Raw genomic sequence first — 26,883 nt, 5'->3', positions numbered from 1 at the left:
TCAATGTTTGAGTAATTTAGACAGAGCTACTGGTAGATGCAAGAACACTTTTTGCTCCACTGCAAGGAACACTGAGTCTCTGCTACAAATGAACTCCTTTACCTTCTTTTGCTAAATTCACGTTCAAGGTGAGTTACATCTCGGGTACAATACGTATTTCTTTTTAGTGTAGTACTGATTCGTACAGCCAAGATGTCAGAATTATAAAACAATTCTTGCAATTAATGCCAAACGTGTTAAAACGACCTCCCTCTGTTCCACACAGATGAATCTTGGATATTAGTGGTAAAGGAACAGAACACTAAAATCTGTTTTTTTCTTTAGGAAATACAATCATCTTTTCCTCTTGCGTTCATGAGGTGTAGTTGAATGTTCTCATGTCCTGAATTGATCGTGGGCTGAGGACGTTGATTAAAGCTGTGCAAACAGTTTGTGAGTCAGTAAGTTTTGGCACAGTTCCCTATCACCTACTAGGAGTACTATACAATTTCAGTATTGGTCCACCTAAAGTGATTGCTTTCATATTCTGCTTTAAGTTTCTCCCGACACTGGGAGATGCTACAGAGAGAAAAATGCTGAAAACCAGAAGATAGGGATGTGCTGTCATTTTAAAACAGGCAAATAACATTATTTTATTCTATGTTGTTTTCTGCCTGAAATGATACAAAAAAAGAAATGTCATTTCATTTTGTTTTTAATGTTAACACACGACATAATTTTAGTATGCAATAAGATAACAGAAGCAAAATACCCTAGCCAAGATAATATTCAAGCACCATTCTGACCTCATTTGCAACTCTCTTTAACTAGTCCCTTATTTTCTTACTCCTGTTATTCTATCTTATCTATCCATATGTTCCCTCTTTGCTTACACCCTATGCTGTCTATTAAAATGTTTTATTGTGTATTGTGTTGGCATTGTAATGCAGCATACCATGCCATATTTTGTATTGTTGTTTGAATATTTTTATTGCTGTAATTGTCTGTTACTTATGTTTCACTTATTCCTGCTGTATACCACCTTGAGTGGTATGGAATGGATCCTCAGGAGCTTAGTCAAGATCGGGAGGAGGGGCTGGTGGTTGGGAGGCGGGGATAGTGCTGGGCAAACTTATACGGTCTGTGCCAGAGCCGGTGGTGGGAAGCGGGACTGGTGGTTGGGAGGCAGGAATAGTGCTGGGCAGACTTATATGGTCTGTGCCAGAGCCGGTGGTGGGAGGCAGGGATAGTGCTGGGCAGACTTATACGGTCTGTGCCAGAGCCGGTGGTGGGAGGCGGGGCTGGTGGTTGGGAGGCGGGGATAGTGCTGGGCAGACTTATACGGTCTATGCCCTGAAGAACACAGGTACAAATCAAAGTAGGGTATACACAAAAAGTAGCACATATGAGTTATCTTGTTGGGCAGACTGGATGGACCGTGCAGGTCTTTTTCTGCCGTCATCATCTACTATGAGTGAATTCCTTCAAAAAGGTGGTAAATAATCCTGAAATAAATAGGAAGTGTAATAAAAACATAAAATGAAAGTAAAATGAAGTTCTTTCCATTTTTGTCCCTGGAAAAAGAAGAATAAAGACAATCATGTATAAAAACATGGAGAATATTTCTTTACTTATTCTCTGTTCACCAAACGTTTAGCAAAAGAAAACCCGGGATATTGTAACAGGACATAATACTGATGTCACTGTGACAGGAAGGCATCTACATGTGCATCATTACTGTTCTTTGTCAGTCTATCATTTTTTATTTTCATATTTTATATTCAAGCCCAAACAGCCACTACTCTTCATTAAAAAAAAAAGCAGAAAGAAAAAGAACAAAAACAATCAAAATGAACGATTGATATGGATATTGGGCTAACCATTCTGGTAATGTCTGTTGACTCTGCTTTAGAAACATGAACCATATTTATCTCATACAAATTCCCTTCAATAAGCACATAGAAATGCAATTTGGCATTGATAACAACTGTTCCTTTAAAATAGGGACAGTTTTTAAAAGAATAATGGGTTAAGCCAACAGCCCTGCCTACTTCAATGCATAACAATTGCACAAGCCCTACTTAAGATGATTGTATTATCAGGATAGGAGAACAGTTACACCCCTTAGAGTCCTGTCTCCACCTGTTAATATAGTGAACACTTGATGCTTGAGCAATACATTTGGCTTGAAACAAGGGTGTCTCTGTGTATCAAAGATAATGATGTTTGGGTTTTTTTGTCCTATAGAGTAAGACTTTTCTAAACAATGTCTTCCCACTTTTGAGGATTGAATTTTTTTTTTTTTTGTGAGAGTTCAGTTTATACAGTAATATAAGATGGAAAGGTGGTGGAGTCCCAGGTGACCCCCACTTTGCTCAAAGACAGCCCTGATTATTGAACCAGCTGCTAACAATAAGCAGGGTGTGGATAGTGAGAGAGAGAATAGTTTTAGACACAAGCATCTGCATTGCCTTCTTTGAAAATGGTAGCTCTCTATAGGGTCAGCCTTCCTAATAAGAGAGTTTATTTGTGTCTCAGCACATAAATCTGCTGGACAAAATGTTTTGTTAGCTACTGCTAAGACATGCTATTTTACTGCTAACCCCAGTTACTAGTAATTAGGTCACATTGCATAAAATGGGATCTGTGCTATAATAGCACAGGTTAGTGGTAAAATAATACATCGTAATGGTTGTCACATTGATAACTACACCTCTGAATGAAATGATGAATCACTGCAATGGCATAGCTATGGGTGGGCCTGGGTGGGCCCAGGTCCACCCAGTAGCAGCACACATATGATGTGGCTGGTGGGGATCCCCAAGCCCCAGCCATCTAAAAATTCCTAACTATCCCTCCCGTGTACTTTTATTGCAAGATCACGAGACCCTGCAGGATCAATACTATGACTTTACCTGCCCTCGAACTGAAGAACCAATATACAGTCCTGGAAGTGGAGGAGGTGAGACCATCCCAGAGAGAGAAGGAAACGGAGCTCAAAATCCCCAAAGTTGCTAGATCAGTGACTATTAAGAGGCGAAAGGTAGTGATGGTTGGCGATTCTTTTCTGAATTGTACAGAGGCGTCCATCTGCATACCAGACATGTCGTCTCGGGAGGTGTGCTGTTTCCAGGTGCCAAAATTCAAGATGTTACAGAGAGTTTGCTGAGTCTCATCAAGTCTAATGACTGTTATCCAATGCTGCTTATTCATGTTGGTACAAATGATACTGCTAGGTACCCCTCTGAATGTATCAGTGGCGTAGTCAGTATGGGGCCACGGGGGCCTGGGCCCCCGTAGATTTGCCCCTGGACCCCCCTGCTGATGACCCTATTGACCCCCCTCCTGCCCCCAACCCGCCGTTGCCTACCTTTGCTGGTGGGGGACCCCAACCCTCGCCAGTCGAGCTGATGTCCTTTTCTTCCCAATCCCGCACAAGGCTTCATTCTAGTCTGACGTCCTGCAAGTTGTACGTGCAGGACATCAGACTCACAGAAACAGAACAAAGCCTTCATTTTTGGTACATCACTGGAGTTTTTAGTGTGTTAAGGTATTATAAATAGTATACCGTGCCATACTTTGTATTGTTTTTGAATATTTTTACTACTGTAATTGTCTATTGCTCATGTTTGATCTATTTTTACTGTACACCGCCTTGAGTGAATTCCTTCAAAAAGGTGGTAAATAAATCCTAATAAATAAATTGGTGTGATACATAGGCCTCCTTCACAGACAGAAGACGTGAACAGAGATTTAATTGAGGATATTCAAAATATAGATGTTGATTGGGGTATCCCTATTGTGGGGTCTTTTAGAAGCAAGGAGATCCTGGATTCTGTACAGAGGGAACTATTCCAACAGTTGGTAATGGAACCCATGTGGGATGGGACCATACTAGAGACTTACTAACAGGGAGACTTACTAACAGTATGTGATCATCTGGCATTCAGTGATCACCAGATGGTGTGGTTTAATATTACGATAGGTGTGGAGAGGGTTCATTCAAAAGTGATGATTCTAGACTTAAAAATATCTAACTTTATTCAGATGGGGGATTACCTCTAGGAACTGCTGTATGGATGGGGACATCTAGAGGAAGTTGGAAAGCACTTGGCTAAACTGAAAGGAGCTATTCTAAGGGCAACAGATCTTCTTTAAGAAAAGTAAATAAAAGTAAGAGGAAAAGGAGGCTGTTTTGGTTCTCAAATGTAGTAGCTGAAAAGTTAAAGAAAAGGGGTTAGCCTTTATAAACTAAAAGAGATCGCAGAAAGAGAAAAATGGACAACAATATCTGGAAAAGCTAAGAGAAGCTGGTAGAGTAGTCAGGAAAGCAAAGACGTAAATGGAAGAAAAAATAGTCAATACGGTAAAATGAGGGGACAAGACATTTTGTAGATTTGTTAGTGATAGGAGGAAGTGCAAAAGTGGCATTGTGAGACTCAAAGGGGAAGGACCACAGAAGACAAACAGAAATCAGAATGGAGGATTTGTAGTTCCTGAATGATTTTCAGAGGACTGTGTTCATGAGGAGCTGGCTAAATGAAAGGTGGATAAAAAGTGATGGGGCCGGATGGCATACAAATGAGGGTATTGAAGGAACTTTGGAAAGCTCTAGCGGCTATGCTGGCTGACCTTTTCAATGCTTTTCTAGAGTTGGGAGTGGTCCCAGTGGACTGGAGAAGAGTAGATGTGGTCCCTTTCCACAAAAGTGGAAGTAAGGAAGAGGTTAGGAACTATAGGCTGGTTAAGTCTGACTTCTGTGGTAAATAAATTAACGGAAACACTTTCAAAACAAAGAATAGTAAAGTTTCACTAGAGGCAGGTCTTGTCAGACAACTCTAATTCATTTTTTTGACTGGGTAACCAGAGAGTTGGATCAAGAGGAAAATGCTAGGTGTGGTATATTTAGATTCTAGCAAAGCCTTTAACTTGGTTCTGCATGAACAACTAATAAATAAACTGAGTGCTCTCGGTATGGGCCCTAAAGTGACTAATTGAGTTAGGAACTGGTTGAGTGAAAGAGACTAGTGGTAAATGGAGCTCTTTCTGAGGAAAAGGATGGTACCAAAGGTGTGCCACAAGGTTCATTTCTTAGGTCGGTTCTTTTAAACATTTTTTAAGCGATATTGCTGAAGGGCTATCTGGTAAGGTTTGCCTCTTTGCAGATGGATACCAAAACCTGGAATAGGGTAGACACCCCTGATGGTGTGGATAGCATAAGGAAGAACTTAGGAAAGCTAGATAAATGGTCTGGAATTTGTCATACTTAATGCTAAAAATGCAGGGCCATGCAATTGGGCTGCAAAAAACCAAGGGAATGGAATAGTTTAAGGAGTGAAGAACTTTTGTGCATGAAAGAGGAGCGGGACTTGAATGGAATTGTATATGATGATCTTAAGGTGGCCAAACAGGTAGAAAAGGCAACGGTAAAAGCTAGAAGGATGCTTGGGTGCATAGGCAGAGGAATGGCCAATAGGACAAAGGAGGTGATGATGCCCCTGTATATGACTGTGGTGAGACCTCATCTAATACAATAATTTGCACCTCCAACGTTCTGAAGCTGACTCCGTGGCAGTGTGGCAGTGAAGCTATGTAGTGTCCGTAATCGCCCCGCCCTCAAGGGAACGCTGTATAGTTGCCAGGGAAAGAAACGCGATGTCAGAATGAGAAGGGACCAACCACATGCCTCGTACTCTCTCTCAGTGCCCCGCCCTCGGAGGGAAGGGAAGGCTGCATATTCACCCACCGGAAGTTCGTTCCCTCCCTCCGAGTTCCAGGGTCGTCATCCGTCCCCCCTCCCTCCCAGTTCCAGTGTCCCCCCTCCCTCCCTCCCAATTCCAGGGTCCCCCCTCCCTCCCAGTTCCAGGGTCATTGTCCCTCCCTCCCTCCCTTCCAGTTCCAGGCCCCCTCCCTCCGAATTTTAAAAGTCATCCTGACTTACCTCGCGTGGTAACAAGCATGCAGGCTCGGCACTTACTTCAGTTTTCCCTTCTCTGTCTCTCAGCTCTGGTCCCGCCCTTGCGGAAAAAGGAAATGAGGGCAGGACCAGAGCTGAGAGACAGAGAAGAGAAAACTGAAGTAAGTGCCGAGCCTGCAATCCTTTTACCACTGCTGCCAGCTGCCGTAACCCCGACGAGGTAAGTCAGGATGACTTTTAAAATTCGGAGGGAGGGGGCCTGGAACTGGAAGGGAGGGAGGGACGACGACCCTGGAACTGGGAAGAAGGGAGGGGGGACCCTGGAAATGTGAAGAAGGGAGGGGGGCCCTGGAACTGGGAGGGAGGGAGGGAAGGGGACGCTGGAACTTCCCTTAAAAACATTAATGGCAGAAGGTGATTACTAGTTTAGAATATTGTGTACAATTCTGCAGACCACACCTTCAAAAATATATAAACAGGATGGAGTCGATCCAGAGGGTGGCTACTAAAATGGTCAGTGGTTTTTGTCATAAAGTGTATGGGGACAGACTTAAAGATCTCAATGTATACTTTGGAAGAAAGGTGGGAGAGGGGAGATATGATAGACATTTAAATACATATGCAGCACAAATGCTGAGGAAGTGAGCCTCTTTCAATTGAAAGGAAGCTCTGGATCAAGGGGTCCCAAGATGAAGGTGAAATGGGATAGACTCAGAAGTAACCTGAGGAAATACTTCTTAATGGAAAGGGTTGTGAATTTGTGGAACGGTCTCCCGGTGGAAGTGATGGAGATGAAAACAGTATCTAAATTCAAGAGAGCTTGGGACCAGTACATAAGATCTCTAAGGGATAGGGTGAGTAGATGCACAGATGGGCAGACTAGATAGGCCATATGGTCTTTATCTGTCTACATTTTTCTATGTTTTGATGTTTCTTCCCTGGCAGTGAACAGCAACTGGTACTAACTGCTCCCTTCGGCTCCTTAACCTTCTATCTGACATACTTCTACCTATGCGGAAACAGGAAGTTACATCAGAGGGAAGGTTGTTGGGTCGGCAGCTGGTGCTTGCTGCTGGTGAAGGTCTGCTATTTTAAAGGTACATGGGTAGGGGGGAGTGTGTGTGTTTGAGAGACTGTATGACATGTGGGCAGGCAGGAGAGAGAGAGCCCATATTGCCTGTGGGGTGGGGGCGGGTGTGAGGTTCTTCTGTCCACCCACCTTAGGCCCAGGTCCACTGAAAATTGGCTATATGGCTGTGCCCCTGGTTTTGAAGGTGGCTATAGTACAAAGATGAATGAGATTGAAACTGGGCTTAGCAGCAGAAATCTAACTAATCAAGACTTCATAGAAGACCAATACTGGCCATTTATGGTGTGGTACATATTGGAAATCCATGTCCTGTAATTTGTAGGCATTTGGGTCACTGTTCCATCAGAATCAGACTAAATAATAATTAGTCATTGTTATCCTTTAAGTTTGAAAGCTTAGCAGTGAAGGAAAGAGCGTGAACTTAGATTTCATGTCTTTGATGTAGATGGTTATTTCTCAGAGAAAAGGGATGTTGAAACCTCTCCTTCATTTAAAAGATTAGTGACATTAGCCATAAACACAGCCAGTTTTTGACCAGCACAAAAACATCCTTTTATTTCTAGACAACATCCTAGATCACAGTTTCTCAAGCTGTTCTTTGAGTACCCCCCAGCCATTCTGCATTTCAGGATGTCTGCAATGACTATACAAGAAAGAGATTTGCATTCCATGGACTCAGAACATGCAAATCTCTCTCATGCATATTCATTGAGGCAATCTGAAAACCAGACTAACTGGTGGGTACTACCACTGTTCAAGACTGTGGATGTAAGAGTTGACCAAGGCTGGCCTTAAGCAGGGTCGATAGGAGATGTTGCAAAAGGCCCTGTACTCTTAGGGTCCTTCTTTTTATTATAGATGATGACCCTTGGGCCCCTCTCCTCATTGATAGTTATCAGTTCACCCCTTTCTAAAGGGTAGGTGACCTTTGGCCTTTCGCATTCCCAATTCTCGATTTGTACCAGGGTGGACTGACAATGACCTGGTCTCCCGGGCAGTAAGGATCATTGGGTCTGCACTGCCACCGCCCTCCATCGCCACAGCCCCCCTCACCACACTACAGCCCCCCCCTACCACCGCAGCCGCCACCCCTCTCCTACACACTACTCCCCTAAGCCTCAGTGGGCCCTTTCTGAGTTCCCGGTCCTACCTTGAAGGGCCCTGGTGGTAAAGTGGTATCTTCAGGGGCAGAAAAGAACCCCACTCTTTCATGCTTACTACTGCTATTCTGCCTGGTGCTGCTGTGTTTTCAAAATGGGTGCCGAGACTTCCTGCGGTGTCTTGATAGTCTCGCGAGATTTATGCAGGGAGTCTTGGAAGCCATTTTTAAAACACGGAGGCACCAGGCAGAATAGTGGTAGCGGGCAGGAAAGATTTTTGTTCTTTCCTGCCCCCCCGCAGAAGCCACTAGACCACCAGGGCTCTTCGAGGTGGTACCGGGGAGGGCCCACTGAGGATGTAGTGTGTGTGTGGGGGGGGGGGGGGGGGGGGGAGTGGGAGAGCATCTAGGTTTGGGCACTCCCTGGTTGCCCAAATGGTCAGTCCACTCCTGATTTGTTCTTTTTGGATTAAAGCACAGTTGTGAAGCCAGATGAAGTAGCGTTTTACCTGTGAAAATGAATTCTTGCAAAACTGCTCACCCTATCCACAAAAGGAAGCTGTGGATTGAGGGGGAATGAGATGAAGGTGAAAGGGGATAGACTCGGAAGTAACCTGAGGAAATACTTCTTCATGGAAACGGTGCTGAATGCATGGAATAGCCTCCTGGTGGAGGTGAAAAGTGTGTCTGAATTCAAGAAAGTTCAGGATAAGTACATAGGATCTCCAAGGGGGGGGGGGGGGGGGGGGAAGCAGAGAGTAGATGGCATGGCTGGGCAGACTGGAAAGGCCATATTGTCTTTATCTGCATTCACTTTTCTCTGCTGCTATGTTTCTATAATGCATGTGCATTTATCCTCTGGGGGCAAAGTTAGGGTGAGAATTGAAACAAGTATATAAAAACTAGTGGAAAGTTCATGGGGAAACGTATCAGTGAGCTTTGCAACTACTCATTATGGGGCCCTTTTACTAACACACAAAGAACTACCATGGGCATGCTGCGAGGCATGTAGCACAGTAGTGTTCTTTGTTGTAGTGCCAGCACATGTCCCTAGGCATGAAGAAGGGCCTCCTTGTTGCCGCATAGGGGGTAAAATAAGAAAGGGACATCTGGATGTGTCTAGAACGGCACCCACTAACACGTTCTTATGCCATAGATTGCCATCTTCTTTGTCCTAGGTCAAGTAGGACCTTGCATGCATCTTATCGCAAAAGTGCTCATTGTATGCCAGCCAAGCCGAGCCATCATGAAACTTGTAAATGCCAAGGATGTGGTACAAATAATAAAGCATGGGCCCTATCTGCTGCGGTTGCTTCCTGGTGATGATGCTAATCATTTGGACAAATGAAAGCACTCAGTTGAGGAGGTTACCTGCTACTGGCTTGTTGCCTTGAAACATGTCACATTGCTTAGCCCTCTTCTTCTGTTCCATTGTTTGCAGTTCTTGAGCAGCTTGAATATATGGAAGTACTCCATACGCAGTACTTTCTTTATGAGAGACCTGTGTACGCTTTCCCAAAGTTCTGCTGTTTTGGATCCATGTGAACAACTGTGTGCAGTTTGCGGCACTAACTCTCTGGATGGGGAGGGAGTACAGGAGGAAGTGCTAGAGCTGGATGAATAGGAAGAGGACCTCCTGGAGTGCTTGCCCTTCCTACCATTTTTTGCTCTTTGTGTAGTTCTGGCATTGGGCTCAATAACAGTATTTGAAGAGGTTGTTGCTGCCACACAGGAAACTGATGGGATAGCTGATAGACTTGGAAGTTCAGATTGTTGAGATGGCAATGCCAATTGAGAATCCACCTTAGCTGGAACAGATGTGGATATAGTTGCAGCGGCTGGAGGCATGCAGCTCAGTGTTGGCGGTCCTATGTATTGCTGTTTTTCGCTTAGTGGAGGTGTGGTTGGTGAGCATCTTCTGGAGGTGCCCTGGGTGCAAGGCAGATGAGGAGATGAGTGGTAAATAAGCTCAAGGTCTGAGTGGTGATCCCAGCTAGCACGTGGTAACTGGTGGTAGTCGGGGGTGTATCACCGGGGGCTGGTTCTGAGGTGACTCCTGGTAACTTGGAGAGTACCAGTAGTAAGTATTGTGCCTATGTGATCTGTAGGATGGACTCTTTATCCTCCATTGATATTCTTCAGTGTGGTAGTGGAAATATGGAGGAGAGGCAGTGCACTGCTCGTGAGACAGAAAAACTTTTCTGTGTGGTCTAGGAGAGGCAACATGGGAGTGGCCTGGTAGATTAGGTTGCTATTCCGGGTTATGCAAACTGGACTCATGTGTGGCAGATGGGGGGGAGAAGAATCTGTGGCCAGTTTCTGAGCTTGTGATCATCTCCACCGCAGATATCTCAGGAGAAGTGTGAATTTCTGTTGCTATGCGAGAGATACTGGTGCCTCTTGAGGCACAGGTGAAGCAGGCTGAAGCAATGACCATGGGAGAGACAGGTCCGCTGAGTTGATGTACTGTTTGGGTGGTCTTCTCAGATGTTTTGATGCAGGGGAAGGGTCAGGATCTGGGTCTGGGTACAGAACAGGTACTGGGGCTGCAATATCAGTGTAGATGAGGTGTATATTTTTTATTACTAGTCTTTTTGGGTTGCTTCTTTGTACCACGTGGCATGGTTGTATGCAGCAGGAGACCGGAGCCCCAAGGGGGAACCCTCAGTAAGGAAACTGTAGCTGCAGGGGTGGCAACATGTGGCAGGAGCTCCCTCATCTTTATTTTAATATGATGTGATTTCTGGTAGCAGAGACAGAAGTTGTTATGGAGAGGAGTTGAGTCCACTGCTGAATTGTTACCCCATCAGGGAAAAGTAGAGTTGATGTCGACACCACTGCTCTCTGCAAAGGTTACTAAGTTGGTCCAAACAGAGCCCCTAAGCCTCAAGTTTCATCATCTTAGTGGAACAGTGCAAGCTGCAGTTGGATTCCCTCCATCCCATGGCCCTCTTGGGCAGCCGTACAGTCTGGCCCTTGTTCCTCTGCATAATATGACTCACCACAGGGCCCTGTTCGGCATTTCCCCACTGTGGATGGCAAGCTGCAAGTGCCCGGGTGATCTGGCTCAAGGGACATGTGAAGGGACATGTGAGAGCAAGAGAAGACAGCGGAGATAAAAGAAAAGCAGTGAAAACCTCAGCAAAAAAACCATGACTCTGGAGAAGAAAAAAACTGCGGTGAACACCATAGCAAAACCCAAGCGCCAGCAGCAAGAGAAGCTAAGAACCCAGCTTCCCTTGCTGCATTCAAAATTTGCGGGCATTCTCCTCGGTCCCGCCCCTTAACCCATGGCCCACCAATTGCCTGGCTCCGCCCCTCCATGTCACCGCTGACGAAAAGGGCCCAGGCCAGCCATGGGGAGAGAAGGAGGAGGATAATGGCAGTGACAACCTTCCATGTGGCCACTGCCACGTTAATCTTCGGCCATGCGCAATGCTGCGGCGGCCTTTTCCATAATAGGTTTCGTGTTGCTTATCGCAGGAATAAGCAGTGGATTTTCCCCAAGTCCACCTTAATAATAGTTTATGGACTTTTCTTTTAGGAACTTGTCCAAACCTTTTTTCACTCTTGCTGCACTAATGGCTTTTACCACAATCTCTGGTAATGAATTCCAGAACATGATTATATGTTGAGTGAAGAAATATTTTCTTTGATTGTTTTTAAATGTACTACAGTGACTTCATTGGGTGCCCCCTAGTCCTTGTACTTTTGAAAAGAGGAAATAAGTGATTCATGTTAACCCATTCTATTCCATTCATTATACTTTACACACTTCTATCATATCTCCCTTCAGTCATCTCTTCTCTGCACTGGAAGAGCCCTAACCTCTTTAGCTTTTCCTCATAGGGGAGCTGTTATATTTATGTTTGTCATTTGGTTGCCCTTCTCTGTACACTAATATGTGACTTCAAACCAAAATGATGTAAAACAGTGCATTAGTTAGGGACACAATGTTAAAGTACTTTGTGAAAACGACTTTGCAAAACCCTTATGAAATATATAAACAATGAAAACAAACAAATGATATAATTTATTTATTTATAGCATTTATATCCCACACTTTCCCACCCATGGGCAGGCTCAATGTGGCTTACATTAGTTCAAAAAGGCTAACATCAGTGTAAAAAGGCTTACATCAATCTAGTAACAAACAATCAGATACATTAAGTGTGAAGTAGTTGGTGAGTAATGACAGAGGGGAAGAAAGGAGAAAGATGCAGAAGAATTCAATACGGCCGCATAACAGTAACAGTTCAGGAGTCACTAATGCAATGCGGGACTGTAGTGTAAACTTTTCTAAATAAGGTGGTCTTCTGAAAGCCTGTTGTTCGGAAGTAGTTTTAACTGATTTGGGTAAACCATTCCACAATCGTGCGCTCATATAGGGAAAGGTAGATGCGTAGCTGGTTTTATACGTGAGGCCACTACATGTGGGGTAGTGAAGATGTAAGAACGAGAAGATTTGTAAGAATTCCTGGGTGGTAAGATGATAAGATTATCCATATAAGCTGGAGCTTCGCCGTAGAGGATTTTATGCACCAGGGTGCAAATTTTAAATGTTATACGATCCTTGACAGGGAAAAGAAAAAAATGGAAAAATAAATAAATTTAAGGTTTTTTTTTACTAAATTGTGTTAATTTTTTCACTGAGGGGGTCTTTTACAAAGGTGTGGTAGCATTTTTAGTGTGTGCTAATGATTAATGCGCACTAAATCCTACAGATGCCCATAGGAATATTTGGACCTCTCTATCATTTAGCGCATGCTTTTTTAGCATGCGCTAAAAACACTAGCGCGCCTTTGTAAAAGAACTCCTTAATGCATAGGTATGAATGTCGCAAATTATTGGAGGTGTGCCCAGCATATTCTCTACAATTAAAGCATGGATATATGCATTAGTGTGTGTAGAACCTGGTCACAAGTAGCACAGCTGAACTAGTGAAGCTGAGCTAGGCACACAACTGACAGCATGCAGTATTTACCCTGCACTAACCACTGTATGCTATCCAGTAACGATCCTAGGTTGGCTGCCACCCTGGGCGGATCGCCGATGCGCACCCCTCCTGGCGCAATGATACCCCCCGGGTTCATCCTTGGCTGCTGGGAGCAGCCGCGCGACTATCGGCTCCGCTGGCTCCCTGCTCCCTCTGCCCCGGAACAGGAAGTAACCTGTTCCGGGGCACAGGGAGCAGGGAAATAGCGGAGCCAACAGGTATGCGGCTGCTCTCTGCACCTCTCCAGCGGCGTGCTCCAGCAGTGTGCACCCACGGCGGACCGCCCCCACTGCCCTGCCCTTGCTACGCTGCTGATGCTATCCATACCCATTCATCACTCATTCCCCACCTAGTTCCTAACACAAAGCACTTACCATGAAATTCTATAAATGGCGCTTAAATTTGCACGCACAATTTAATTGAATAGCAAGCCAATTAACACAGACCATTGAGTGCTAATGATCAATTATTGGTGCTAATTGGCAATTAAAATTTATGGGTGCATTTTAGTTGCAGGGATTCATGCATAAATTTTTCATGTGGCTCGGTTTGAAGTATGTTTTTGTTTTTTTTTTGCCCCTCAACATTTGAAATCCTTCCTGGAACTCAAGAAGGTTGTTAAATAACTAAGTACTTAAGTGTATAAGTACATAAGTATTGCCATACTGGGACAGATTGAAGGCCCATCAAGCCCAGCATCCTGTTTCCAACAATGACCAATCCAGGTCACAAGTAGCTGGCAAGATCCCAAAAAAGTACAATACATTTTATGCTGCTTATCCTAGAAATAAGCAGTGGATTTTCCCCAAGTCCATTTTAATAATAGTCTATGGACTTTTCCTTTATGAAACCATCCAAACCTTTTTTAAACCCCACTAAACTAACTGCTTTTACAACATTCTCTGGCAACAAATTCCAGACTGTAATTACACGTTGAGTGAAGAAAAAGTTTCTCCGATTCATTTTAAATTTACTACTTTGTAGATTCAACGTGTGCCCCCTAGTCCTAGTATTTTTGGAAAGCATAAACAAGCGATTCACGTCTACCTTTTCCACTCCACTCTTTATTTTATAGACCTCTATCATATCTCCAAGCAGAAGATCCCTAACCGCTTTAGCATTTCCTAATAGGGAAGTCATCCCATCCCCTTTATCAATTTCGTCGCCCTTCTCTGTACCTTTTCTTATTCCACTATATCTTTTTTGAGGTGCGGTGAACCAGAATTGAACACTGGACTATACTATTGTTGCTATGTATGGTGTTATAGCCTTTGCTTCCATTTTTTTTGTTTCCTTAATGGGATTTCCTTCTCCCTTTTGTACCACTCCCCTATATTCTAGTGGTCTAAGGAAGTTTGAATAATTTGTATAGATTTAATTGTTTTTTCCTTTTTGAGCTTGAAGTTTTTTTATGTTGAATATTTCTTTCTGTGTTTCTGTAACAAGTAATATGCTTGTGTAAATTTCATTAAAATTATATTAAAAAATGACACGTGGCTCCAAAAAGGGGGTGCATCTGTGGGAGGGTCATGGGCAGATCAGGGGCATTATAATTTATACATGCTATTATAGAATAAGGGGGATTTGTGCCTAATTTAGGCATGAGGATTTACACCAGGGTTCATTTGGTGGAAATCCTGGCGTCTAAAGTTAGGCACTGATCCCGGAGCTAAGCATATTCTATAAATAGTGCCTCATAGAACAGCGATTAACGCTTTTTTCGGCTCTGATTTTTTGGCGCTATTTATAGAATTTGGTCCTTAATGTGAAAAATTACCACATGCAAACTGCAAACCCAGCATGGTAGGTAATAGCTGGTGTGCTTGTGCGGTATCTTTTAATGATTGCTACTTCACATATTAACAGGGAAATTCTATAGACGGTGCTGAACATTAGGCACTATTTTTGTGCTGAATTTTCAGAGTGGGAAGGCGATCTAACACATGTAAGGCGCTGAAACGGGACAGAAATGACAGATTTGCATGAAAACATACTTAGGCACTATTCTATAAATGGGTGCGTAAGTGTTTCGGCGTAGACCTGCTAAGAACGCATGGCCATGGGAGGTGCATGAAAGGATCAGCAGTGTTCCCCTGAAATAAATAGAATAGAATAGTATGGATCTGCGCTTATCTTGCACACCGTGATTCAGGGGCGTATCTGGACTCCGGCGGTAGGGGGGGCCAGAGCCAGAGGGAGGGGGCACATTTTAGCCCCCCCCCCCGCTGCCACCGACCCCCCCCCCCGCCATTGTCAGAGCCCCCACCGCCACTAATGACTCTCTCCACCCCCCTCCCGCCGCCAACCCTCCCCCGCTGCCGTTGCTTACCTTTGCTGGCGGGGGGCCCCAACCCCCGCCAGCCGAGGTCTGCTTCCACCTGCCGCTGCCTTAAAAACTACTTCTTCAGCCGGCGGGAGACCCCAAGCCCCCGCCAGCCGCCCCGAGGTGTTTAAAATTCATCTTCGGCCTCCGTGGCCGTGCTGCTGTTGATAGGAGCTGTTGAATCCACTTCGGAGTCTGACATCGTTGTACGTTGTACGTGCTGCGACGTCAGACTCCGAAGTGGATTCAACAGCTCCTATCAACAGCAGCACGGCCACGGAGGCCGAAGATGAATTTTAAACACCTCAGGGCGGCTGGCGGGGGTTTGGGGTCCCCCGCCAGCTGAAGAAGTAGTTTTTAAGGCAGCGGCAGGTGGAAGCGGACCTCGGCTGGCGGGGGTTGGGGTCCCCCGCCAGCAAAAGTAAGCAACGGCAGCGGGGGAGGGTTGATGGCGGTAGGGGGGTCCAGGGCAATATCTGCGGGGGCCCAGGCCCCTGAGGCCCCACGCAGATACGCCCCTGCCGTGATTTACACCAGGTTTCAGTTGGTGTAACTCCTCGTGCATTAGCTTAGATTTCAAAGACTCAGTCAAGATTCTGGGTGTCACATTTGACTGCTCTATCCTTCAATCCTCACATAAATTCGATTCTTCGTGCTTCCTTTTTTGCTCTTCATCTTCCACGTGCCCACCCCATCCTTCCTACCACATTTTTACGTTCACTTATACATGCACTGGTTATTTCCCGGTTGGACTATTGTAACCAGGGGCGGCCTAACCATTAGGCCACCTGAGGCGGGGGCCTCAGGGGAAGATGCACTACAACAATCGTTAAAGCCCTTCCCTTACTGATTCCTTAGTGAATCGGTAAGAAACGGGCATGCATCAAGAAAATCACATGCAAATGAGCTGGTCGCTGCTAGCTCATTTGCATGGGATTTCCTTCCAAGCCGGTCGGCCAGCTGAGCATGCGCAGAGCACCAAGCGTTATGCTGGCTGCTCTGCGCATGCCAAGGACGTCCTTTATGGACGTCCTTCACTCAAGTCTAGGCGTATTTCACAGGTTAGCAATACTCTCTCGGGGCTGCTGTGAGGGAATCCAAGTGCTCGTCAGGGACGTCCTTCTAAAGTGCCTAACATGGACGTCCTTCATTCACAAAACCAAAAAAGACGTCCCTGACGAACACTTGGATGAGACAAGAAAAAAAGCTCCTCCAGATCTCTCTCGGCCAATCACAGCGCATTTAGCTGTCACTGGTGTCAGCTAAATGCACTGTGATTGGCTGAGAGGCCGTGGGTGGCATCAAGCAGAGCTGTGTTCACATGCTGCTGGGACTCCCAAGCCTCCCCCCACCCCCGAAGCAGGCAAGCTGGGAAAGGGATGGCTTTCACTGGCTGCGAGTCAGCAGGACTGTTAAACAAAAAACAGGTTATAACAGAAAGCTTGTTGAAAAAAAAGACATTAAACATACACCGGGGACCAGGAGAAATGCTGACACTGCTCACATCTGAATTTTAGATTTACTTCCCCCTCCCCTTCCGTACAAAACTACAATCAGCTTTTAAAAATCACCGGGGAAAGAGAACGTTTAAATCCCTTTCCATTTGGCTTCACTAATGGAATAAACTGTATGGAAGAAGTGTCTATCGAAGCTTTTGAATCCAGAGTTAAGAAGTACGACATCCTTTTTTTGTTGTTTTGAGTAAAGGACGTCCCTGACGAGCACTTTTCCCCGATTTTTTTGGGGGGGATTAAATTTATAGACGTCTTTAGAGGTGAACAGCCCCAACGAGGGGTGTAGACCTCCCGTTAGGTTTTCCACGGTTAGGCAATCGGAAAATGGTAGTGCATCTCATTACAATACGATTTATACACATTATAATACTAATTTGGTCATCTGCATTCAATTTTCGTTAGTTGCTACCGTGATAGGAAAATGGCTCGGAGAATCCTTTTGTGCATGTCACGGTTTACTACTTGCTCGTTGAACTGGCTAGAACCAGTTTAAAAACCACGTTGCTGGCTCGTTTAGTGCATCTGGCCCTCAGGCAGCACTCTTCGGGGAGCAGCATCTCCCCCTTCCTTCCTCCACCCTGCTCGCTGCGTTCTACCTTGTTTCATCATATTTCAATGACCAGCATTAGCAGCGATTCCCATACACTGCCCTGCTGCCAGCACCTGCCTCTTCCCTTTACTGTGGCTGCCTCTCTGATTTAACTTCCTGTTTTGTCAGAGGCGGCCACAGTAAAGGGAATAGACAGTGCTGGCGGCAGAGCAGCATATGGGAATTGCTGCAGCAGTCGGCTTTTGAAACATGATAAAACAAAGTAAACGCCACGAGTGGGGTGGAGGAAGAAAATGGGTAGCAGTGGCATCTTGGCCTGGGGGGGGGGGGGGGGCAGCAGCATCTTAGCTCACCTCAGGTGGCATCTTACCTTGGGCCGCCCCTGATTGTAACTCCCTTCTTGCAGGCCTAATTTTACAGAATATAAAACGCTTACAACTCATCCAATTAACAGCAATCAAATTACTTCACCGTGCACAAGGTTTTGATCATGTCACTCCTCTTCTGATTTCTAAACACTGGCTTCCTATTTCCTCCTGAATAAAATTCAAGATTCTACTGTTGAAATATAAATCTAGGTCCCTTTCTACCCCTCTCTATCTGAACAGGTATCTTATTCCCTACTCTTCTTTACGTTGCCTTAGATCGGCTGATAATAATCTTATTTCCTTACCACCACCCTCTTCTATCCATCTCACCAGTACTCGAGATTCTGCTTTTAGCTATTTAGGTCTTAAACTCCGGAATGAGCTTCCACATCAGATTCGGGATCAATCCACTATTGCATCTTTCAAACTGGCACTAAAAACTCACCTTTGCATTTGACCCTCCTTCATATCCCTTCCCTTTCGCTCGATTTTTCTGATTTACTCCCACTTTTCTCTGTCTCCTCCCCTCCCCCTTCTCACTCCATGGTGACCCCCCCCCATTCCTTTTCCATTTTTATTCTTTTTTCCCCCTCTTTTCCATTCCTCTTTTTCTTCTATGCCCTAGTGTTTAATTTGTTTTTGTAAACCGCATTGAAGCCTTGGCTAGGCCCCACACAGTATATCAAGCAGGGGAAATAAATAAATAGAACAGAATAGTATGAATCTGCGCTTATCTTGCGCACCATGATTTATACCGGTTTCAGTTCGTGTAAATTTTCGTGCCCAGAGTTGTGCATGGATCATGGCACTACGTGCTGTTCTATAAAGGGCACTGATTCCGGAGCACCCATTATAGAATACTATTCAGCACCGAATTTTTAATGCCAATTATTGAATGTAGGGATAAGTGCTTAATGCATTTTAGTAAAAGGGCCCCAAACTGCATTTCCTGGAAGCACACTTAAGAAAGGCCCGAGAGCAGTGGTGTGCTGGAGCGGGCTCTCACAGCTCGCAAGAGCCGTTTGTTAAGTTTTTAAGAATTTTGGGAGCCGGTTGTTAAAGTAGGCCTCCCCATGGCTATTCCAACAACTGACTCCCAAAATGTAGGCTTGGGCCCCCTCCTGAATTCTCTTTTACTTTGCTGGCAGTGATGCTGGCCCCACCAGCCAAGTAAATAGACTGCTGCTGCTCCCTGCTCCTTGTTTCTGGCTCTGAGCATCAGGCTGGGACTTTTCTTGCAAGCGCAAGAAGGTTCCATCATGCTGCTCAGAGCCAGAAACAAGCAGCAGAGAATGGTGGCAGTCCATTTATTGGCTGGTGGGGCTCGGCAAAGGTATGTCTAGTGTTCCTGCACAAGGGAGGGGAGAGAGAGGCATGTATTCCCCCCTCCCCCCAAATTTCAGGGCTGGCTATGTCCAGAGAGAGAGCCCGTTGTTAAAAATTTACCAGCACACCCCTGCCCGAGAGCTTGTCTCAACAGGCCCAGATAAACGAGGGCTGGGCCCGTTCGGGAAGATTCTGGGCAGAAAGAAGAGAGTGCATGAGGGTGAGGGGTGAGGGGTGGGGGGTTAGTGTTCTCGGCCGGAGGGCTCGGAGGCTGGAAGGATTGGTTGGCTTAAAAGAAGCCAGCCAGCCCTTGAGCCTGATTCTTGCTTTCGATTGGAGGAGATGTTGCAGGGGGCGGGGTAGTAGGGGAGGGAATAAAAGCTGGGCTTTCTCCGAGGCTCAGGGTGTTTCCTGATTCTCGGAGGTGGCTTTGCCCTCCCTCCCACCCACCCTCACATTTAATTGAGGGGGTGAGGCTTCCTTTGTTGTGTTGTAGAATTCTGTTTTTCAGGTGAATGGTGTTGGATTTGTCGCAGCGGCAAAATCCCGAGCTACATGAGCAATGGCTCATGGGGATGAGCCAGGGCATTAAAGGTGGGTCGGGTGACCTGGAATAAATGTGTGGAGGTCCATACAGGCCAGGGCTCTTGCTGTTAGGGCGGAGCCGGGAAGAGTAAGAGTTGTGGTGACAGCCAGAAGTGGAAGGTGCTGCTTTAGCTATCAAGGCGAACGGCGGAGGGGGGCAGCTGTTGATGTTATGCTTTGACAACTATAGCTCGGGGCTGGGGTTATCCTTTACTGATGTTAATTGAAAGTTTTAAATTGTTAATAAATCAAGCTGCGGCCTATGGTTAATCCACAATTGTGTGCAGAAGAGTTATTGATTGATGACGTATGGGGGGGGGGGGGGGGGAAGCAAAGTAAGTGGGAGGGGGAGGGGCATGCCTGGTTGAATGGGTCCCTGCTCCAAGGGTTAAGGTTTTTGCAATAAGATCTGTAGGCAATGCATATGCATTATTGTCCCACTGGGTGCATTTTTAAATATATAACACTAGTGCATGAAATAATATGCATGGAAAAATGAATCGGCACCTGCGTTTGTGACGTTCAGCGTAGCTTAATTCATTGGTCTCTTTGGGAAATCAGAAATTTGGACCAGTTCATGTGAGGGATATGCTGGAGGTTCAGTTGTGATCATGTCTATATCCTTTTTGTTACTGCATCATGGTGTGTTCTTCCTTTTGTGACATCAAAATAATGATTAATGGCTCCTATTTTCCTCTACTAAATGTGTAAATTTGGCACTCCAGTTGACAACAAGAGGGCCTTAAAAGATTGCTTTGTAAAGAGCTTAAAATAAATCAAAAAGGTTTTTTTTTTTTACTCTCTTTCGTTTTCTACAGTGTCACTTTTCTCCTGTTTTAGTTTGATTCTAGTTACACTTCCAGTCTCTCCCACCTAATACTATATAAAGCCTGAAGCTGAACTGAATGATTTGTCATAAAGTCTTACTGCATGACTCTAATCTGTTTAATTAAATTCACAGTTCTAACCAGACTTCTTTATGGCTCCGATTTAGTATCATGAGACTTTTAGCATCATGGGACTCCTATTGCATCAGTTACTTGCAGGCTTATTAGGAAAGCATGGAATGGAACTAACCACTGCTAGGCTGGCATCCTCAAATCATAAACTCTTACTCCTTCCCTTTGGTTTTTATTCCTACATCTCCATACTTTTCCCTTCAAATCTAATCTTATGTTTTTGCTTTTTCTTTGTATAGATGTGGTGCAAACCTTTTGCTATAATCCTATCTTCATGTTTTGGAATTCTCTTGAGTTAGAAGTCCATGTCCGGCAAATGTTTTCTACATGTGCAAATGAGAGCCATAACAAACTGCCCCCAGAAATTTAGCTATGGGACTCATCTGGAAATAAAGGTAACCATACCAACACTGACATGCAGTCTTTCTTTTATTCAAAACCCAGCTTGTGAAGACATTGAGGGGCCCTTTCACAAAGGCACGCTGAAAAATGGCCTGTGGTAGTGGAGATGTGTGTTTTGGGTCCGCGCAGAACCATTTTTGCAGCACAACTGTAAAAAATGCCTTTTTAAAATTTTTGCTGGAAATGTACGTGTGGCAAAATGAAAATTGCCGTGTATCCATTTTCGGTCTGAGACCTTACCGCCAGCCATTGACCCTAGTGGTAAAGTCTCACACAGTAACCGGGCGCTAATGACCTACATGCGTCAAATGCAGTGTGTTTATTCTTTTAAAAAAGGTGCCGGTACTCAAATGCTGGGCAACCCTTCAAGGGTGGGGTTATCACTGAGGGACTCATCCCACAATAGCCAGAACCCCTACAACCAGTCACAGAATCTATGACAAGGCAGAATTGGTGTGTAGAGCCTGAACACTTTCATTAAAATTTGGGGTCCATGGGTCAATTTTAGCAGACAATGGAAAAGGTGCCAGTACTCAGTACCCCCTCAAAAAAAGCCCTGGTCAAATGCCACTTGGTGCATGTCCAATACGTGCATCCAAAAAATGTAATTACTGCAAGAGCCACGAGGTAGCAGGGCGGTAACTCCATTTTGGCACACGTTGGCTGCGCGTAGACGCTTACACAGCTTGGTAAAAGGGCCCTTGAGTATCCAGGTGTTCTTTGGCCAGTTTCAACTTAACCGGCCAAGTTGATATTCAGCATTGCCGGTTAAGTTGAATCTAGTCAAAGATAGGCCTGCTATTTCGGTGGCCTATTTTGCCTGCCAAATGTAGCTAGCGATGCACTGAATATCAGCAAATAGCCAGTTGTATCGCATGATATAACCGGCGAACTGTTAACCAGTAATATTCAGCAGTAGATAGCCAGCTATCTCCCGCTGAATATCACCGAATAGCTGATTAAGTACCATCTAACTGGCCAGGAGCTGTCCCTGGCTCATTAAATGGTTTTAGATATCGGCCGGCATGTGTCAGAATTTTGCAGTTACTGTAAATGCTTAAGTGTCCACCCCCAGCTTTAACACAGGCTTGCAGTCGATTTGAGAAGTTCTTAACAGCCTTGTCAATCAGTTCCTCTGGCAGGCAGCGCTTCCTTGAGTTTGGCGATTCTTTGCAGCTTTGGGTGGAGCTTGTGATAGACCTCCAACATTGCTCCCCATACAAAAGCCTACACCACTGTGACATCATTAACAGTAAGATGTACACCATTTTTGTTTCCAATAATAGTAGTTTTATAGTGCAAAGTGAAAATCGTCAGGTGGTCACACTAAAAGGTCTGTAACTTTGCCGTGTTTAAAACTAATCTCATTCCACTTGCTGTAAAATTTCACATTGAAATTCCAATTCTCTAGGGGGTTACATTTTTTTTTTTTAACCTCACCCTGTACATTTATCATGATTCAGAATGTACAACTGCTGTCTGAATATCTAAAACAAAGTTCCTAATGATTTTATTTGTTTTAGCTAACAAACTTATATATATATATATATATATATATATATATATATATATATATATACACACACATACATACATATAGCTACTAATGCTTGTGCATTCCTTTTTTTTTTTTATTTGTCTGGCAGTTTATTCTGGACTTTGAGAGATCAGCTCTTGGTTAAAATCAATTGCTCCCTATGGCTGCAGAGCTCCTGGGAGATCTGTCATATAACACATCACCTTGTACCACAAAGCTCTCCTGAACGTGATGAGCAGCGGGACATGAAAATGACCTGGAGACTTGGTTAATACCAGAACTGTAAATACAGAAACCAGTAATGTATTAGACCTAACATCTTACATCTATAGCACACAGCGAGGGGGGTCATTTTTTTCTGTGTGAAGTCCTTCCTTATAGATGATTTTGGGGCTGGGCTAGCTAGGGATGTTTTTGTTAGTGGCTGATTGCTGTGAGTTGAGGATAGTAGTTGCAGGGCTTTTATTCTTGGCCAGGGACTGCAGCCTTCTGTAGTACACTCCATCCCTTAATGGTTTATGCTTTCAGAATCCAGGTTCCCCAGAGCTTTCTTTTCTCTAGCTGAGAGCATCTGCAGCTTGTCCTTGAATGAGAACACTGCAGCAAAGCAGGTCTGTCTTAAAAGCTTTAACAAGCTGGAAATGTTCCAAAGGTCCCTTCACATCTCTGATGAGTCCCTCTTCTCTTCCCCCCCCCCCCCCCCCCCACCTGTGCTGTCTCTGGCTTTTACCCTCCCTCTCCTTCCAGTCAGCTCTTCCATTCCGTCCCAACCAAGCAAACCCATATCATTAATATTTGAGTGCAGGATATTCCTGGGTATTGGCCAGACTGCAGTGCGCCTCATAAATAAGAGCTGGCAAGGGCTGCAAAATTTATCACACTGCCTTCATCCTGCAGAGGAATACCAGCAGGGCAAGCAAATGAGAAACAGGGAGAGAGAGAATTAAGAGCTGCAGAGGGCTAAAATTGCAAAGGGCAGTGCCGCTTCAGTCTGTAGCCCCCCAGAACCAGAGTAAAGTACCAAAGCAAAGCAGCCAACAACATGGATGTCTTTAAGAAAGGTTTCTCCATCGCTAAGGAAGGTGTGGTAGCTGCTGCTGAGAAGACCAAACAGGGAGTGACAGAAGCTGCAGAAAAGACTAAGGAGGGTGTGATGTATGTAGGTAAGACACACCAAAGCTCTTTAATCTTCTTTATTGCCTATCACTGGGGCGGGGGACCCTGCCCAGGACATCTTAAATACTCTCTGCCCACCTGCGTGCTATCCAGCCAAAGGTTGTATGCAAAGTGAGCTTTGGGATGTAGAGATTTAAGGTTATTAAATCAGAAGACACCCTAACAAATTTGTGCTAGTGGGGATGAAAAGCTGAGGGAGAATGAAAGTATAGAATTATGCCTTACAATTTACAGATATTTTTAGGGCCATCATCAGATCAGTCTATCAAGGTGTTTTATCTCTTAGGAGCCCAAAATACAGATTTTGTTTCTGCATTCAGTACAAATATATAAACCAGTTCAGTTGCAGTTTTACTTCCTGCTCTGGGTTAGTTTATAGCTACCTTTCTTCCTCCTGTTCCCCTTAATATTTTCCCTGGTACTTAGGCATACATCCCTTATTTTTTGTTCCCCAGGAGGAAGCTCACTCTTGTCAAACATAACTGGATGGAGTGTGGTGCAGCTGCCATTCTGCCTAAGGTTTTCTGCTCTGCTGAGTTCTCTGTTTCAGTTTTTAAAGGTCCAGCTCCTTTTTTACCCTACACTAAATCCAAACTTGCCCCTTTCCCTTTCTGTATTGTGTTTGCTCCCCAAGCTCACTGCCTTTAATAAATTTGTTGGTACCCATAAGAGGTGCAGGTATTTCCAAGTGATATTCACCAGATTCTTTCGACATTGGTCTAGCTCTGTTTTTTTTTTCTCAGATCCCTTGAGGTACCCTTGTTTTTTCATTTCTTTACCTATGTTTGATGAAAGAGAATACATTTGGTAAAACAAACATTTTGCCTCTGATGTTGCCAGTATTCTGTTCAAAATGTTTCTTGCACGCATCGTGAACTTCTACCCCCCCTCCTCCAACAAAAAGTGACAGACTAACATGGATTTTACAATCTGAAAGAAACAAAATTTTATTCTAGTAGAATGGTCTGAAGCCAGTGGAACACATGAATTATTATTCAGGAATGTCTGTGATGTCAATTTTTCCACATTTTTAAACTATAAACAATACAGAAGTGTCTGCCAGGAAGATTTAAAGCCCCGTGTAAAATCATTTTGGGGCTAATTTAACATTGTGCCTTATTATAAAACATTGTGAGCTGTGACATGTTTACTGGCCAGAACCATATAGAAATCATCTTCATCATACCATAGACTGCTAGGGTATTGATACCTGTAATTTATAGCTGCATTGCACCTGTTTAAACTGTTTAAAGCTCAGCTCTGTGTCATACAGCAGGTGCTGCACCATTTGCTGCCTGCCCTTTATAGCAAGACTCGAAAGGAAATGATGATAAGGTTATAAGGACATTAAAGGCAAGATATTTCAACTTTAGAATAGAAAACACTTTCAAATGAGGCTTCAGAGATATATAAATCATATGTGATGCAAACTGGCCTCGGTACCTCTGTCTTGTCAAAACGAGTTTATTTCAAGAGAGCATTCAGAATTACAAATCCTGGGATGTCTCTGGACGGAATATATATACATATAAAATTCTTGTGCTTCAAAGAGTTTGAACTGATCAATGTTTGTAGTATGGAAATACTACTGTAACCGTATATTCTAGCGGAGTAAGACTGTGTCTCAAATATTTGGACTATTTTTTTGAAATAGGAACAAACAAACTTCTTTTAGGGCTTTGAATCTCAAAGCTCACAGTCTGGCAAACAATGACTTGGACATATGAGCTTTCCTGGGGTTACCTGCACTGCTGGGATAAAAGACGTTTTGCTGAATCATTGGGTGTGGTCCGGGTCATCAGACAAGCCTTCATTTTGGCACAGTAGCAGATGCTGCTCACTGGTGTATTGAGCTGCTTTTAGATTCCACATTATTTTCTTTATCATTCTGCTAGTAATTTTATTAATTAAATAGAGAAAAAGAACGTATCTGGTATCCGCAGCATTAATTTGGGGATGAAGCAATTTATACAAACAGAATTTTGAGCACACCCTTCAGATCGTTTTCAGGTTTATCCAAGTCCTTTGCACCTGTGTGGCTTAGCAATTGCTGATTGAAACCATTGTTTGTTCTGGGGATTAGAAATGGACCTGAGTTCAGCCCAGTTCTAAACTTTCTAAGGCCTCGATGCTCAGAGGTAAACATGGCGCTAGAGGCCGCAAGCACCAGACTAGCGCCGCAAGCACAAAAGGCCCTACCACGGCAAACAATGAGCACAGGCAGGAACACCACAAATGACATGCAAAGCATACTAAAAATATGCAGATGAGAGGCTCAAAAAATAGCATGTCTCGCAAGGGCGTTCCTACCGCTTTAAATGCTATGCCAGCTCGGAGCTGGCGTTAGGGTTTAATGCAAAGTAGTGGCAACTCACCAGCTGAGGACTCAGGCTTCAGCTGGTGAGGGAGGGGGGTGGAGAGGGGAAGGCAGTGTCCACCCCTCTGTGGAAAGCATTCTCTTCGCACGCAGTGAAAGGCAGGAGTCAGGCTTGAGGAGCGGAATGGATGAGGTTCTGTTTCCCCAGACCCACCCGCTCGAGCCAGCACATTGTTGCGACAAGGCCAATGCAGCAAGGGGTCGCCCCGTTGGGAGTTGATGTGGCTGGCAGCTCCAGTATGCAAGCTTGGGGGCTCCATCAGCCACAGCCGAGAACTCCTTCACTTGCACCAGTCCGGGACCCTGTCCAGCCAGGCATGTTCAACTAGGCATGCGAACAAGAGCTGGCCACGTTCTCCCCTTCTTACTTCTCAAATCACTAACAGCGTGCATAAAATTTGCATGCCACGAGTGTTGTGCATTGGGAAGTTCTTTTGCCACGCTGGAAAGGTGGTATTTTCTGGTGCTGTTTTTGTACAGCGCCAGAGTTTTGAGCATTTGGCCTTAAGTCAGAAATTAACTGTATTCCCATTTGAAGGCATTCTTCTGCTTTTTTTTTTTTAAATCCCTCTCATACGACAATGCCAAACCTAGAAAGGAATATCTGTTTTTGCATGTCACTTCCATCAGGCCTTTTATTTTTAGAAGTTGTTTCCTAAAATTGTTTTTTTTTCTCCCAAAAATA

At 44.6% G+C, this 26,883-nt stretch overlaps 1 protein-coding gene and 1 long non-coding RNA gene across 2 annotated transcripts in view; both read left to right on the top strand.

The window, feature by feature from the left end:
• On the top strand, positions 1-22,921 carry LOC115470313. The gene is made up of 3 exons (XR_003942180.1): positions 1-128; positions 20,946-21,101; positions 22,755-22,921. It is a non-coding gene; the product is annotated as an uncharacterized LOC115470313 (long non-coding RNA).
• Positions 22,922-23,423: 502 nt separating this feature from the next.
• The window catches only part of SNCG (synuclein gamma), a 65,049-nt gene continuing 61,589 nt past the window's right edge, over positions 23,424-26,883 (top strand). Inside the window, exon 1 of the mRNA XM_030203352.1 lies at positions 23,424-23,808. Coding sequence (XP_030059212.1) covers positions 23,688-23,808 — 121 coding nt within the window. The 5' untranslated portion in view covers positions 23,424-23,687. The remainder of the gene's footprint in view (positions 23,809-26,883) is intronic.

Source organism: Microcaecilia unicolor, chromosome 5, assembly GCF_901765095.1.
Source record: "Microcaecilia unicolor chromosome 5, aMicUni1.1, whole genome shotgun sequence".
Classification (NCBI taxonomy): domain Eukaryota; kingdom Metazoa; phylum Chordata; class Amphibia; order Gymnophiona; family Siphonopidae; genus Microcaecilia; species Microcaecilia unicolor.
The sequence above is the reverse complement of the archived record's forward strand: the minus strand, read 5'-3'. Positions and strand labels throughout refer to the sequence as shown.